This window comes from Camponotus vicinus, unplaced genomic scaffold (assembly GCF_025532165.1).
Source record: "Camponotus vicinus isolate PSW18456_S1 unplaced genomic scaffold, iyCamVici1.0 SCAF_10, whole genome shotgun sequence".
Classification (NCBI taxonomy): Eukaryota; Metazoa; Arthropoda; class Insecta; order Hymenoptera; family Formicidae; genus Camponotus; species Camponotus vicinus.
In genome coordinates this window covers 13,985,847-14,003,100 of record NW_028141946.1, presented here as the reverse complement: position 1 = coordinate 14,003,100, position 17,254 = coordinate 13,985,847, and the positions used below count along the sequence as shown (strand labels likewise).

Here is a 17,254-nt window from a genome sequence, read left to right as displayed (position 1 = left end):
AATTCGGCGAGGCTCTGGGAGATTTTGCGAGAGATCTTCCCGACCTCGAAGAGGATTCCAACCCCTTCGACTTCCCTCCCGATTCCCCGTCGGAACATCCCGACACCCCTGAAACTCCAGAACCTCTCCCTCCTCACCCTCTAAGTTATTTCCTATCACAGTTTCCCCTCATCGACTTCCCCATTCCCGAAGGAACTTTCCGTGTGGGCCCCGGTCCTGTTGATCACGAGGAGTTCCTTCACTACCTTACCACTGCCCCTCCCGATGCTATAATTGCTTGGCATCTCCCTGGCTCCCACCTTCCATTAGGAGTTCCTATACAAGCCCTGTGGAAGAAATTCCCTCCGTCCACTATCCAATTTGAAAATCCTTGACCTTTTGTCCTCCCCCCCCCTTTTTTTCTTCCCCACCTATAATATACCTGTTTAAATAGCAAATTTTAAATTAAAAGTAACAAAATTGTAATAATCTCCAGCCAGGGTTAATACTTAAGATTAGATTTACCACTTTTATTCCTGGCTGACGTCCTCCGAACCAATGTAACACCCGCGGAAATTCCCTCTCACATACAAACAACACACATATAAAATTTTCAACTATATTTTGTATTTTTAGAAAAGATCTTTATGTAAACATTTCATATCGCTCAAACGACTAATTATTGAATAAATGATAATTTATAATAAAGTCTTCATTTAATTTTGCTACCCGTTCTCATTCCTTGAAGTCCGAAATCGCACAGGGTCCCGTCCCGAGTAAAAGAGATTCGATTCTCTTACCTAAAAGGGACCGACGAGCGTAACGGCCTAGGACACTCACAGAGTTAAAGGGACCATTCTGGTCACTGACCTGTGCCAGGCCCCCTGACAGTGCGCTCGACCCAATCTATACACACGCCCGAAAAGTGTGTCACCGGGTAAGTAGGTTGCGTCCTTCCAGACGGCCCGATCTTTTAAGGGACTGGACGTAACATACTGATAAATTTTGGGGGCTCGTCCAGGATTGAAATGTGCGATCTTGGAAACCGGAATGAGTGACGGGACTCGAAGTAAAGTCAATAAAGACGAATTAGAAGATCTTTATAAAACTGCATTAGAGCGATATAGTAAACCAAAAAATACTCGAGCTATTTCTACTCCTTTACACACATCTACCCCTAAAGCGACATCTAAACAAGTCCAATTTATTGAGGAAAATTCTTCCAATTTAACTGAAAATACCCTAATTGCCGATTCGCCTGAGCCGTCTTCCAACGATTCCGAATCTACCGCCGCAAACGCTAGTATAAGTAAAATAGTTGATAGTAATAACTTTGAAAATTATCCTGAAAACCCTAAAATCATGGCGCAACAAAATCCTTTCGCCACACTGAAATATGCGGTTGACGCTGTCCCCTTCTTCGATGGCAGCAACATTCCGCTTAACTATTTTATTGAAGGCTGCGAAGAAGCAAGATCAATGCTTCCTAAGGAAGCCGAACCGCAGTTTACTAAAATTTTAAGAACACGAATAGTAGGTGAAGCACGCAGAACGATTCAAGACCAAGATTTTGATAAAGTATCGCAACTAACTGCTTATTTAAAACGAATTTATGGGCCGGTAAAAACCGTCTATCAACTCCAAGGAGAACTAGGATGTATTTATCAGAAAAATGACGAGGATGTAGTTACTTACGCTAACCGCGTCAAGATCTTAGGAAAACAGATATTAGAAGCGTATAGAGGACCCGGAAATACATTGCCGGACCAAGCTACTAAGACATCGCTAGAAAAAGATATGAGTAAATGTTTTATAAGGGGGCTTAAGCCCGAAATCGAACAAAGAATAGCGAGGGATTTAGATGTACAAGAAACGGTCGCCGATGCCTTAAGGATAGAGAGAGAACTGCGGGTAATGACAGATTTACGACAGGGACAGAGCAATGACTCAAACAGAACAAAAATATTACCTACTAATCGATTGCGGGAAACGTGCCAAATCTGTCTCAAAGAGGGGCATGTAGCAAACAATTGTCGAAAACTCTCTCAATTTTCACTACAAAATCACCATAAATCTGATCTAGGCATGGAAATATTAATATGTCAGATTTGTAAAAAACGAGGGCATAGTGCTGACAAATGTCGGTTTCGCGATCCTCAAGCTCGACAAACGATAAACGTAATACAGGAAAAAGCTGTCACCTGTCAATTATGTTCAAAACCAGGACATAATGCAAAAACCTGTCGACAAAATACTAATAGTCAACCCAATAAAGTCTCTGTAATTTGCCAGTGGTGTGATAAGCCAGGGCATTCCGCCAATAATTGCTGGAAGAAACAAAATGAAGAGAGAGACCTCGAAAATAAACCGAGAATTACTTGCCAAACTTGCGACAAATTCGGACACACCTCTAAAGAATGTCGTTCTAAAATTAATCAACAAGCGGCGGCTAAGAACGATTTATTCTGTCGATATTGCAAAGACCGAGGTCATCTACTTGATGATTGTCAATTACGTATCGCGAGTAACAACCGTCGCAAGGAAAATAGTCAGGGAAACTACAAGGGCCCCTCGACGTCGGGTGTGCAGCAGGGGGCCGGGCAGACCTCACACCCTTCACAATCTCAAGTGGCCAAGTAGGAAGTAATAACATAAATGTACAGCCTGTGACAGTAAATCTCAACAAGCAAAGCCTAGTGCCTACTGTCCGGGTTAACGTTAAAGATATGCCGACTTCCATAACTCTTATGTTAGATACAGGATCTGGACCTAATGTTATCAAAGAAAATTTCGCGCCTGAGGGACTTAATATTAATTACAAAAATATATTAAAATTAAATGTTATAAATGATTATCCTGTTTACACCCTCGGTGAAATCGTATTAACTCTTTTTGAACTACCAGTCATCTTTCATATTGTATCTAACGATTTCCCAATTCCGCAATCTGGAATATTAGGCAATGAATTTTTTAAACAAACTTTTTCGAAAATAGATTATGCGGAAGAATGCCTGGTTGCATCCGGAATTAACATACCTTTCTTTACGCCGGAGATGATCGTAGTGGCTCCACGATCTGAGTCATTATTTTATGTGAGGATAAAAAATCCAGAAATAAAAGTAGGATATATACCCAGATTAAAATTAACTCATGGAATTTATCTAGGGGACACCATTGTCGAAAATACATCCGGAAAAGCGTATTTAAACATCATAAGTACCCTAGACGAAGAAACGGAAGTACAAGTTCCGAACTTGCGCTTAAAACCGTTGAATGAAGTGCTTGACGACCATGAATCTACACTGGAAAACAGAAACGACTTAGACAAATCAGTCCGTATGGAGGAAGAAATTAAACATAAGGAATTTAACAAAAAGATTGAAGAGCTCAATTACAAGGGTGAGATGGAAATCGAAGATAAAAATAAAAAAATAAATGAAGTTAGCATCAAGGAATCTCAAAACAAAACTAATAAAGAAATAATAAATCAAGAAGAAAATGAAATCAAGAATAAGAATAAAAATAAAATAAAAATAAAAAGGAAGAAAGAAGAGGAAACTGCAAGTTGCAAAAATGGAGCGGACTTTGAACATGAAAACCATCAACATAATCCTACTATTGATGGAATATTGAATGAAAATAAAGAAGAGATATTAAACAAAAGGGAAAACAAGAAAGAAATTAAAAATAAAAATAACCATGAAGAAAAAATCAGGGAAATAAATTCAAAAATCCTAGAAGAGGCAAATTACCAGACCTCTCCAGGGGAAATTAACTCTAGGATTTCGGAGGGAAATTTCCAAACCTCCACAGAAAATCCTAGCTCCGTCGATTGTGAGGAGGGAAGTTACCAAACCTCATTACACAATTCGACACCTTCTTATTTTAAAAAGGGGAGCAATTCCTTATCCCCCTTTGATATCGAATTTCCGGAATTCGAATTATTTTCAAAAAATAGTGATAATGAATTTGAAATTTCTCTAAAAAATCTCCTCAATAAAGTTCAAACGATGACTCGGAAAAATAAAAAATTAAAAATTAAAGGTCTCAAAGAATACAGACCGTCTTCAAGAATTTCCACGTCTTTGTTAAACAAATCTCAAGAGATCATAGATAAATTTATGCGAAAACGTAAATCAAAACATGACGAAAATCAACAAATTAATACTGCAAATTCCAAGTGTTTGGTGGTCACTGAAATAAAAATGAAGGATCGACTCGTTAAAATAATAGAATCTCTACGATTAGAACACCTAAATGGAACAGAGAGAGACAACGTAATAAAATTAATAACGAATAGTCAAGATCGATTTCACATTCCCGGAGAAAAATTGACTGCGACGAACGTGTTACTACATCAAATTCCGACCACAGACGACCATCCAATAAATACCCGACAGTATCGTTTCCCACAAATACACAAAGAAGAAATAAATAGACAGGTAGAAGAATTACTAGAAGGAGGCATTGTGAAACACTCACAATCACCTTACAATACGCCTATATGGATTGTGCCAAAAAAGGAAGATTCAAAGGGTAATAAAAGGTGGAGAATGGTCTTAGACTTTCGCGCTTTAAATGAAAAAACTATAGGAGATGCATATCCTCTTCCGAATATCGTCGATATATTGGATCAATTAGGAGGAGCTCGTTATTTTTCAGTATGCGACTTAGCATCCGGTTTTCACCAAATAAAAATGGATTCTGTAGATAGTCATAAAACCGCATTTACAACGCCTTTTGGACATTATGAATTCGAGCGAATGCCTTTCGGTCTTAAAAACGCTCCAGCGACCTTTCAACGCCTAATGGATTTAGTGTTGACCGGATTACAAGGTGAAGAATTATTTGTTTATATGGATGATATCGTCATTTACGCATCTTCATTGGAAGAACATGAAAGGAAATACAATGCATTAATTGAACGTCTTCGTGAGGCTAACCTGAAATTACAACCTGACAAATGTGAGTTTCTGAAATCTGAAGTAACATATCTGGGACATGTAATCGGCAGAGATGGAGTAAAACCGGATCCGAAAAAATTAGAAGCAGTACAACACTTTCCAAGACCGAAAACACCAAGAAATATTAAACAATTTTTGGGACTTGCCGGATATTATAGAAGATTTATACCGAACTTTTCTAAATTAGCGAAACCATTAACATTATTATTAAAGAATGATGTACGATTTGAGTGGACGGCCACTCAAGAGGAGTCATTTGAAACTTTAAAACAAAAATTGTGCGAAGAACCAGTATTACAATACCCGGATTTCTCTAAACCATTTATTTTAACCACTGACGCTTCTGGCATAGCTGTAGGAGGAATCCTATCACAAGGATAAGTAAATAAAGATAGGCCGATAGCCTATGCCTCACGAACTCTGACGGACAATGAATTAAAGTACGATACCTACGAAAAAGAAGCACTTGCAATAGTATATTGCGTTAAGCATTTCCGACCATACTTGTACGGAAGAAAATTCACCTTAGTTACAGATCATAAACCACTAATGTGGTTTAAAAACGCTCAAGATGCAAATATGCGGATATTAAGATGGAGATTGAAATTGGCCGAACATGATTATGAAGTAGTATACAAGGCAGGAAAAACTAATGTAAATGCAGATGCACTATCCAGGAATCCAGCAAATATTGAAGAATTTGATTGCAAAATTATAAGAAATAAAGAACTCTTAAACCCTGACAACCCCGAAGATGCTCAAGTAATATCTGAAATGTTAGAAGAACTTGAAGAAGACGAAGAAGAAGAAGAAAGCGACTATTTTCATTTACATCTCTCCGATAGCGAGGATAATGAAGAAGTAATAACGGAAGACAATCCTGACTTACTTCCATTTACTTTAGAAGAATTAAATGAACCAGTCGAGGCCCAGCTAACAGAGAAAGCATTGATACATGACCCTCCTAAACAGAACAGAATATTAATAAGAAGTCAGACAGCTAAATTCAAGATTGATACCGAAAAAATTAATGAACGAAATGATCCACCTGATAAAAATTATAAAACAATAAATGAATTAAGCACAAAAGAAGTAAGGAAGGAAGAAGAAGATACGGAAGAAGAAGATACGGAAGAAGAAGATACGGAAGAAGATGACATTAATAAGAATCTAAAATCCAGGAAAATAAAACCCTTTATAATCGGAAATAAATTCTTAAAGAGTAATATTGTCGACTCACGTGAATTACTATTTTTACGAAAAGACAACAATGCATATTTTGTTGATACTGAGGGAAATCCTCTGGATTCTGGATCTAAAAAATTATTTGAGCGAAATGAATTACCACATCTAAATTCTCTTGCCTTGGGTAAAGCTAACGCCATAAAATATAAGAACTATTACCACGTGGCACTGCCTGTCAGCGAAGGACAACGAGAAGGTCCTACAGTAACTCTCAACCAAATCGTTACAGTATTAAACGATTTACGAAATCTACTTGAAACATTGAAATTAGAAACACTCAGCATAGCAAAGACTGATTATGTTAACAATGTCCCGTGGGATAATATTAAGATACAGCTTCGATTAATACTTCTCGACACACCTACTAAAATAATAATATGTAATGGATTAATTAAATATCCTCCTAAAGATTTACGCCCTGTTATAATCCACCAGCAGGAGGACATCGTGGCGTTACTAAAACATACCATAGAATAAAACATAATCATTATTGGGAAAATTTAAAATCAGACGTCCAAAAATATATACAACAATGTTTACAATGTCAGTTAAAGAAATTAGTCCGAGTAAAAACTAAACAGCCCATGATAATCACTGACACTCCAGGATCTGCCTTCGATAAAGTAGCAATGGATATCGTTGGTCCTTTACCAAAGACTGAGAGAGGCAACGAATATATATTAACATTGCAAGATCAATTAACAAAATTTTGCATGGGAATACCATTGCCAAACCAGACATCTGAAACAATTGCAGAAGCATTTGTAGACCGTTTTATTTGCGTACTTGGATCCCCCAAGGCTATATTAACAGATCAAGGCAGAAACTTTATTAGCGACTTAATGAAGAAAATAGCTAAATTATTTAAAATTCGTAAATTCCGTACTACCGCCTTTCATCCGCAATCAAACGGATCTTTGGAAAGGTCACATCATGCACTAGGAGAATATCTTAAACAATATGCTAATGAACAAAAGCAATGGGACCGATGGATAGGACTTGCAATGTTTAATTATAACACAAACGTCCACGAAGCTACGAAACACACTCCATACGAGTTAGTATTTGGAAAAATAGCAAGAGTTCCTTCAAGTGAACTTCCAGCACCCGAAGATAGATTAGCGAATTACGATGAATACCTGATAAACCTTGTAACACAGCTACACACCATTCAAGGGAATGCAAGAGAAAATGTAATCAGCGCCAAGCATAGATCAAAGAAATATTATGACAGAAAAATCAATCCTCAAACCTTTAAACCTGGAGATCAGGTATTTTTACTAAAGGGCCCGAAACCGGGAAAATTCGGCGATCATTACACAGGTCCTCATGAAGTTTTAGAAATTTTAAATAAAAATAATGTAAGGATAAAAATAAAAAAGAACAGCCGAATAGTACATCCAAATCGGTTGCGAATTTCTTATATTAAACCTATTAATAAATCATCAAACCATCAAGAGGATAAACAATAGTGATAATAATAATATTAATAATAATAGTAATAATAAAACCTCATATACGTATACATGTAATATCCTTTTGTTAGGTAGTAACTAAATAATAAATATAATAATTAATCGACGTAAATGAATGATAAATAGATAGGTTAATTATGTCATATATATATATATATATAAGAAAAATTTGCAGATGGATCCCAGGGGAATAGCTACGTTAACATTCTTACTCGTGAACTTACAATTCACCCATGGAATAATAGGCTACGATTGTGGTTCAGCGTCTGCTAATCTCACCACCTTATCATTACTAAACATCGAAGAATGTGATATTCCCCAGCAAAGCGTCAATTCAAGCCGAATTTATATTCAACTATTTCAAATTAACGAATTTGACTCTGTGAAAGTAATACAATGTAAAATTGAAATCGACCGATTAATTAAGAAATGCGGGATGTTTTCTCACACCATGGATGTCTTTAACGGCAAATATTCGTTCATACAAGAAACCACTCGTGAAGCATGCCGCCGTATGCACACTTATGGAACTTATGAATTGGCAGGAACATATATAACTGGGTTAAAATCAAATCAAACCCTGACACGTCCTATAATATTAGCTGGTCACGTCGACTCGGAAGGATCGTGCTCCGGAAGCGCTTATTCCGACCCATATGGAACATGGGCAGACGTCATTGTACTGGGCAGTATTAAAATTACTCTCCAAGATTACATAGCCGACGTAAAAATAAATACTAATAAAGTACACCTCAGATCTGGAGTAGCGTGTGAACTCAGCGCTACAAGTTGTTTAGATATAGAAGGAGGAGATACCTTCTGGGATCCCGTACCTGCTGATACTTGCAAATTTTCTAGCTATGGCGTATTATATGAAGGATATGCTGACAAGATAATTGACAGCATGAATCAGCAATCACAAGTAGCTTATTCGTTAACAGCACAAAACACTATATTCGCATTAACCAGCCGTGGGAAATATATTACTTGTGGATATACTCTAATTCGTACTGAACATCCAAAATTAATAATTTTCGAAGCATCACCTGGCATTGAAATCTTTAAGAAGCAATCAAAAGTATCAAATCTTGACATTTTTACATACATGAATTTCAAATTCGTGTATGTAGAAAGACATATACGTACACAAATAAGTGAATTATATAGAAATATACTTTTACAACAATGTAATCTGGAGCAACAATTATTGCAAAACGACTTAGCCATAGCAACTCAATCGCCTGATATATTTGCATATTATTTAATGAAAGGACCAGGATATATGGCACTGTTAGCCGGTGAGGTAATCCACATAGTAAAATGCGTACCTGTCGAGGTGAGACTTGCTCAAACAGAATATTGTTACAATCAACTTCCTGTATTAAGGGGAAATCGAACATTCTTTTTGACACCGCAGACACATGTAATACTGCGTCAGGGGATACAAACGGCATGCAACGCATTTGCACCTGCAATGTACCTGCTGGGAGATTCATGGTATAAACTTATGCCTAAACCAGTAGATACAGTACCCCCTGCCATTATGAAACCTCTAACCAAGCCTACTTGGAAGTACGTTAGCCCTGGTTCGCTAGCCACTAGTGGCATATATAGCGAAAACGATCTGGAAGATCTAAAAGACCATATTATGTTCCCTGCCGAGAGGCCCGCGGTACTTAACACCATCGCCAGGGGAATAATGGGAAGACCTACATCCTTACAGGGAGGTTCAATTACCAATCTTTTAGACAAAGACGCAATAGAAAAAATCGCCATCTCTACCTGGGAAAAATTTTGGAATAGATTTTTAATTTTCGGAAACATCAGCGCTGAAATAATGGGAATATATCTATCCGTTAGAATTTTTAAATTGATATTAGATACTCTAGTTCATGGCTACGCTTTGCATACAGTATATGATTGGTCCATATACTTGCTTGGAGCCATCTGGGATTCTCTCACTCAGCTCTTATTACACTTAAAACTAAAGCAACCACCGTCAACAAACAAACCATCCGCTCCACTCGAGAATCCACAAAAGAATAAACACCCCGCTGACACTGAAGGATCCTCAGACCGTATCTATCCATCTCTTTCTGATAAAGAGAACACTACCTATACTCTACAACTCAGGGAATGAAGGTTTAAGCATTCCGCTACAAACCTCTATCCCCTCTCTACAGCCTTCTGTCAACGTTATCTTCCGTAAAACTCAAATAGATAATCGACGGAAAAGTCGCAAATGATAAGACAAATTAACCTCTTTTATAGAAAAATGGAACCAGCAGCCATTGACATGGGAAGCCTTACACGATCTCGGCTGGAGGTTTTTATTCTCCGGGTCGTGTCTCCCTTATTATTTTGGGTCCGGTTGAAAAACGGTGACCAGGACCTTCAGGAGTTGGAAGAGGAACTTGCCCTCCGTATGTCAAGACGGAGCAAGTTCCTGATATGCTTCCCAGAAGACATAAAATTGGAAATGGACGTCGTAGTCAAAGAGGGTAACGGCTGGCGGCGAGGATGGATAGAGAAAATCAGCCAGGCGTCGGGGATGGTCAGAGTACGTCTAGGCGACCACGGTTGGTCAACCTGGCGACCAATGCACGAAACCTATCACCTGGAAGATAGATTTCGAGACCTGCCTTGGCAAGCCTTTGCGTGTGGGTTCGCCTACACAGGATCACCCGATAATTCGACAATATGGCCAGAGAAAACCCGAGAACTTTGCCGGCTCCTAGCCGAAGGTCATACCGGCTGGATCAACATTATACTTCCTTTAGGAAGGGGAGCGGCCCTCGTCAAGCTGACGATACAGGGCGAACATAACGGAGGAAACTACAACTTTAGAGATATGTTAATTAAGCTAGGACACGTAGAATTAAGTACTAAAATAACAAGAGATGTATTCCCCGCAATAAAAAAAAAATATATAAAAAAAATAGATATATAATAACAAAAAAAAGGGGTTTTAGAAAACCCAACTACATTTATATCGTTAGTATATCTCCACTATATATATATACAGGGCGATCCTGAAAAACGATCCGTCTATAAAATGACGTATTCCTGACACCATTCTAAGACAATTTTTCCTTTACCAAAATTTGATTTGAAGCGTAGTTTTTGAATTATGAGCAAAAATAGTTAGTAAATCACGCGTCGGGTACAGAAGGCAGGCAGGAGCGGCGCGGCGTGCCGCGAGCGCGGGCGCAGCTGACCGCCCGACGGGTGATTATCACCGCATGAGTCGCTAACTATTTTATCTTATAACATAAAATTATGCTTTAAATAAAATTTTGGTAAAGAAGAAAATGTCTTAGAATTACGTCAGAAATACGTGTTCCTTAAAATAACGTTATTTTAATAATGAAAAGTTGTTCCGGATCGCCGGCCGTCCGACGTTGCAATCAGCTGATTGCTACACGCGATGTGTGTATGGCGGAGTGTGTGCGTAAGAGAGAGAGAGAGAGAGAGAGAGAGAGAGAGAGAAAGAGAGAGAGAGAGGGAGGGTAGGAGGGACAGACATTCATACACACGCACGCACTTTTTTTCTCGCTCTCTTTCTCTCTTTTACGCAACACTCATACACTCTCTCATTCAGTCTCTCACTCACACTCTCTCGGTCACTCACTCACTCACTCACCTGCTTACCCACTTGCTCACTCACCTTGTAGCAGCGTAGCGAATCTTCATGCTATGTATTGTTGTTATCTGCTGCACGGTTATGATTGCTAGAGATGCGCGACACATCGAAATTTTTTCGATTATTAGTCTCACACTCGATTGACACAATACAGATTACACGATAACGAGTTTATTGTTTATTCACTCACTATTGATTTATCGATACCAAAAATTACTTTCAAAGAAACGCGAATGCAAACAGCACATGACTCGACGCGAAGCGACGGACCGCGGAGACTGCGCGACCACAAGAGTTATGTTGCCAGAAACACGACACGCGACATCTAACAAACGACTTGCGCGTGGCGCGTGATTGACGCGAGATAAGACGAACGATCGGCTAAAACCTTCGCATTGCGAATGCGGTAGAAAACATGAAACGTATAATGACATACTTAAAAAATTAATTATTTATTATAAATAATAACTATTTTTAATTATAATAAATAATTATTATTTTAAAAAGCATGTGTTGTACGTTATTACGTTTTCGAAATTATTGCATTCACGATGCGAAGATTTAAGTCAATCGCAAGAATAATGTAATTAAAATTACATTATTGTAATTAAAATTACATTATTCTTGCGATTGACTTAAATCTTCGCATCGTGAATGCAATAATTTCGAAAATGTAATAACGTACAACACATGCTTTTTAAAATAATAATTATTTATTATAATTAAAAATAGTTATTATTTATAATAAATAATTAATTTTTTAAGTATGTCATTATACGTTTCATGTTTTCTACCGCATTCGCAATGCGAAGGTTTTAGCCGATCGTTCGTCTTATCTCGCGTCAATCACGCGCCACGCGCAAGTCGTTTGTTAGATGTCGCGTGTCGCGTTTCTGGCAACATAACTCTTGTGGTCGCGCAGTCTCCGCGGTCCGTCGCTTCGCGTCGAGTCATGTGCTGTTTGCATTCGCGTTTCTTTGAAAGTAATTTTTGGTATCGATAAATCAATAGTGAGTGAATAAACAGTAAACTCGTTATCGCGTAATCTGTATTGTGTCAATCGAGTGTGAGACTAATAATCGAAAAAATTTCGATGTGTCGCGCATCTCTAGCAATCATAACCGTGCAGCAGATACAACAATACATAGCATGAAGATTCGCTACGCTGCTACAAGGTGAGTGAGCAAGTGAGTAAGCAGGTGAGTGAGTGAGTGAGTGACCGAGAGAGTGTGAGTGAGAGACTGAATGAGAGAGTGTATGAGTGTTGCGTAAAAGAGAGAAAGAGAGCGAGAAAAAAAGTGCGTGCGTGTGTATGAATGTCTGTCCCTCCTACCCTCCCTCTCTCTCTCTCTTTCTCTCTCTCTCTCTCTCTCTCTCTCTCTCTCTCTCTCTCTCTCTCTCTTACGCACACACTCCGCCATACACACATCGCGTGTAGCAATCAGCTGATTGCAACGTCGGACGGCCGGCGATCCGGAACAACTTTTCATTATTAAAATAACGTTATTTTAAGGAACACGTATTTCTGACGTAATTCTAAGACATTTTCTTCTTTACCAAAATTTTATTTAAAGCATAATTTTGTTATAAGATAAAATAGTTAGCGACTCATGCGGTGGTAATCACCCGTCGGGCGGTCAGCTGCGCCCGCGCTCGCGGCACGCCGCGCCGCTCCTGCCTGCCTTCTGTACCCGACGCGTGATTTACTAACTATTTTTGCTCATAATTCAAAAACTACGCTTCAAATCAAATTTTGGTAAAGGAAAAATTGTCTTAGAATGGTGTCAGGAATATGTCATTTTATAGACGGATCGTTTTTCAGGATCGCCCTGTATATATATATATATATATATATATATATATATATTGACATATACCTTTTTACTATATATATTATATTTTACATACTAATATACTTATTCTAGATATTTTATATACTCATGTTATTATTACGTATATTAAAACTACTCAGTTACATATATATATATGTATATATATATTCATTAGTATATACATACATATACTTCTAATACCATAGCACACACCTTTTACATTAATTTATAAGGTAATATATATATATTCACACCGTAGGATATTAGCATCATAACAATCCATTCAGCGTTAAAATACGCATACATTGAACGAATTAATCTATGTAAGAAAAATTATACAATACACTCACATTAAGTACTAAATCAGCAAATTTACTCTTCTCCTTTTCTTCCTTCCCCCCCTTCCCTCATTGTACCTATACACTATTTCTTTATAATTTGTACTTTGTACTGCCCTAAATTTATATACACACATATATATATATATATTATATTCCCTGATAAAATGTCAATAGTAGTAATGACAATAATAGTAATAATAATGATAACAATTAAAATAATCGCACGGTTTCCATCTTTTGATAAAAACACTGGAGGAAATATCTTTTCGATAATACCATCGACATTATCGCTCTTTATAGAAAATGGAAATCGAATCCATCGACACCACACATTTGCGCTCAGGGCATCAAGAAGTAAGAGTTGTATGCGTGGAATCACCGTTACTCTTCTGGGTACAACTCCGAAATGATGAAAAAGCCTACGAAAAACTGCAAAATAAATTACAAATAAAAATGGCCGCTAATAAGAAACTCATGACAAATATACATGAAGATCAAGCCGTCAGCGTAATGCCCAACAAGCTCTGGCATAGAGGTATAATAACCAGAGTCAGCAGACTAATAGGAGCAGCCGAAATCTTTCTAAAGGACATTGGCCGGAAAATATGTCTGTCTCATAATGAACTGTACGAACTTGACGATGAGTTCAGAAAATTACCGTGGCGTGCCATCGCTTGTGCTTTAGCTCACACAGGATCAGAACCCCCCACTCCCACCTGGCCAGAGGTTAATAAAAATCTAGCTCGCATAGTCGCTGAGGGTAATAAAGGATGGATAAACATAGTACAACCTCTTTGGAAAGGAGCTGCTTTAGTTAATCTTCGACTACAATCTGTAAATTTCGATGCGTCATACGAATTTAAAGAAGCACTAATTAAATTAGGAATAGCTCGTCACAGCAAAAACATTATGGAGCATGTTTCCCCCGCAGTATAAAAAAAAAACACAATAATAATAATAATAAAATAAAAAGAAAAAGAGAAAAAAATAATAACAAAAATAATAATAAAAAAAAATAATAATAATAAAAATATACAGGGTGACCCATTTTAACTTAGGCAGCCAAATAACTCGAAAAATAAGCAAGATAGAGAAAAATGTTTTAGACAAAAGTTGTATGGTTTCGAGGGGGCCATAAGATGGTATCATTGGTTTGACCTTGAAGAGTCATTTGAAGGTCACGTGAAAGTCACTTCAATTTTTTTAAATGGAATACCCTATATATTTTTGTACATTCTTGTAGCTTATTTCGAGAGCTTTCCAAAACACTATAATTAAGTACCTTTCCGTTAAGTACTTTTTGAGTTATGATGCTTGAAATAATTTCTTAATTTTACATAAACCGTAAAATATCTTGTAAAATATTCATTTTTCGATTATCTTACCTTAATACTTTTATGTACAAAATAATGAGAGGAATCAATTGGTGTAAAGAAAACACATAGTTGTTTTTAAGAAAAAATATGGAATTGTTAATTGCAAATTACATATTTTTTCTTCGAAACAACTATGTGTTTTCTTTACACCAATTGATTCCTCTCATTATTTTGTACATAAAACTATTAAGGTAAGGTAATCGAAAAATGAATATTTTACAAGATATTTTACGGTTTATGTAAAATTAAGAAATTATTTCAAGCCTCATAACTCAAAAAGTACTTAACGAAAATGTACTTAATTATAGTGTTTTGGAAAGCTCTCGAGATGAGCTACAAGAATGTACAAAAATATATAGGATGTTCCATTTAAAAAAATTGAAGTGACCTTCACGTGACCTTCAAATGACTCTTCAAGGTCAAACCAATGATACCATCTTATGGCCCCCTCGAAACCATACAACTTTTGTCTAAAACATTTTTCTCTATCTTGCTTATTTTTCGAGTTATTTGGCTGCCTAAGTTAAAATGGGTCACCCTGTATATATAATGAATATATGCAAAATATATATACACATAGGATAACAACTATATAGCGCAAAAGCTATTTATTCTAATTTCTTTTATATATATATACAACAAGAGTCACCCTTGAACACTTGATAATCGCTTACAGCGTAGAAATGCCGGGACACCATTACTTATCCGTTGAAAATCAGGAAGAAGACGATGAACTGATTGACGGCGTAAAACCAAGCGATCACCCTGAAACCTACAGCTACCTATTTGAACTTCGATGTATTGTTTCACTCGAGGGCGAAATTTATCAACGTATTTCAGACTGCTATAAAATCTGCAGTTTATGTTTCTTTAAAGTTCCGGAAGACTATCAGCAAGAATACGCTGTAGTGGCACCACATAATTTAGTACATAGAGCATCAGTAGAAAATCAAACCAGATGCACACAATGCTATAAGATAATAATAAAAATTAGACCAGCTGATGAGTGCAAAGGATGCATCGAAAAATACTTGAACACCGATAAAGCATATCTTAGCGAAGGATGGGGAGCGCCTGTCTTCGCCCGATGGGAAGAAACATAACAATGAAAAGAGAAACCTTTTCCCCCTTTTTCCCCCTCGCACTCTCACCATCAAATCCTGACTCTGTAACCATAACCACATGCCCTTGTTTGTCTCTATATTATTCACTACTTTTCCTCAAAAAAAAAAAAAGAGAAAAAAAATAATACTAGAAATATATAATAAAAAACCAAGAATATAAGATATATATATATATATATATATATATATATATATATATAAGTTCGCATTCCAAGTATTTACAGTTAATTCTTGAATAATTAACCATCAACCACAGCACAAAATGGCAGAAAGACAATGGCTTTCCTGGAACCCCGACACGCATGGAGAAGAAATTCATAGATCTACCAGAGGAACAAGACCACAAGACCATTCCGGAACACCAGATTACCTATTAGAACTCAGGTGTGTCAGGCAATCAAGAAACTATATTTTCCAACACCTCACAAATCATCAAAAAATTTGCACCCACTGCTACCTTACAGTGCCAAAAAGCCACCGACGTAAATACTTAATGGTGTTGCCACACATGCTAATTCATACAGACCTTACTGAACCTCTAAGAAATTGCACGCAATGCAATCAAACCATGATGAGAATCAGACCTGCAAACGAATGTGTAAACTGTATTGAAACATTTTGGAAGACTGACGAGACTGACCTGAATCGAGGGTGGGGAATACCAGTCTTTCCCTTAAGGAGAGAAGAGTAAGAGCAAAAGACAAAGAAGGAGCCTTGTCTTTCTCTCTCATACGCACATCTGGTATCGACTCTGACAAAGACAAAATGTCCACATCTCTCTCTTGTCCTTACTATCCTTTCTCCGCTCCAGTCTTCTCTTTCACGCAACTATATAACTGCGTTAAAATATCAATTATCAATAATTTTTATTAAACTATCATTATATTCTTCTTATGTTAAGTTGCCTTTATATAATCTTTAATCATATTATATTAAAAAAAAAACAAAAAAAACATAAAAAGAAATCATGTACAAGAAGGACGAAAGAATAAAAGGAAGGGGTTATGGAGGTCGCCTTTTCTTTCCTCCTTCTTTAAAATTTATAACACACTTATACTATACTCTTACATATTACTTTAAATATATAATAATAATGCGTATAAATTTCCTTTTTCCGTTTCTCAAAAAGAAAAGAATCTAATATTCTTATTATTTGCAAATGTCGTGTACCCCCAACATTTGTCTAAGGCGGGGGGTGTTACGTCCACGTGGACTCCACGATTCTTTTCTTTCCTCGAAACGATTTCGTGGAAGAAGGAAATCAAGGATCGACTT

At 37.0% G+C, this 17,254-nt stretch overlaps 2 protein-coding genes and 1 long non-coding RNA gene across 3 annotated transcripts in view; 2 read left to right on the top strand and 1 right to left on the bottom strand.

Annotated features, from left to right (window-relative positions):
* LOC145960914 (uncharacterized) overlaps positions 1 to 17,254 on the bottom strand; it is a 183,354-nt gene that overhangs the window by 58,648 nt on the left and 107,452 nt on the right. The window lies entirely within an intron of this gene.
* Positions 1,243 to 2,795, top strand: LOC145960911 (uncharacterized). The gene has a single exon (XM_083080637.1). The coding sequence runs from the start codon at positions 1,342 to 1,344 to the stop codon at positions 2,617 to 2,619; it is 1,278 nt and encodes a 425-aa protein (XP_082936763.1). The 5' UTR covers positions 1,243 to 1,341; the 3' UTR covers positions 2,620 to 2,795.
* On the top strand, positions 7,816 to 9,849 carry LOC145960908 (uncharacterized). The gene has a single exon (XM_083080631.1). The coding sequence runs from the start codon at positions 7,839 to 7,841 to the stop codon at positions 9,801 to 9,803; it is 1,965 nt and encodes a 654-aa protein (XP_082936757.1). The 5' UTR covers positions 7,816 to 7,838; the 3' UTR covers positions 9,804 to 9,849.

What these genes read in the sequence shown, in the direction of transcription:
- LOC145960911 (XM_083080637.1), top strand. Translation starts at nt 1,342, where the DNA reads ATGGCGCAACAAAATCCTTTCGCCACACTGAAATATGCGGTTGACGCT.
- LOC145960908 (XM_083080631.1), top strand. Translation starts at nt 7,839, where the DNA reads ATGGATCCCAGGGGAATAGCTACGTTAACATTCTTACTCGTGAACTTA.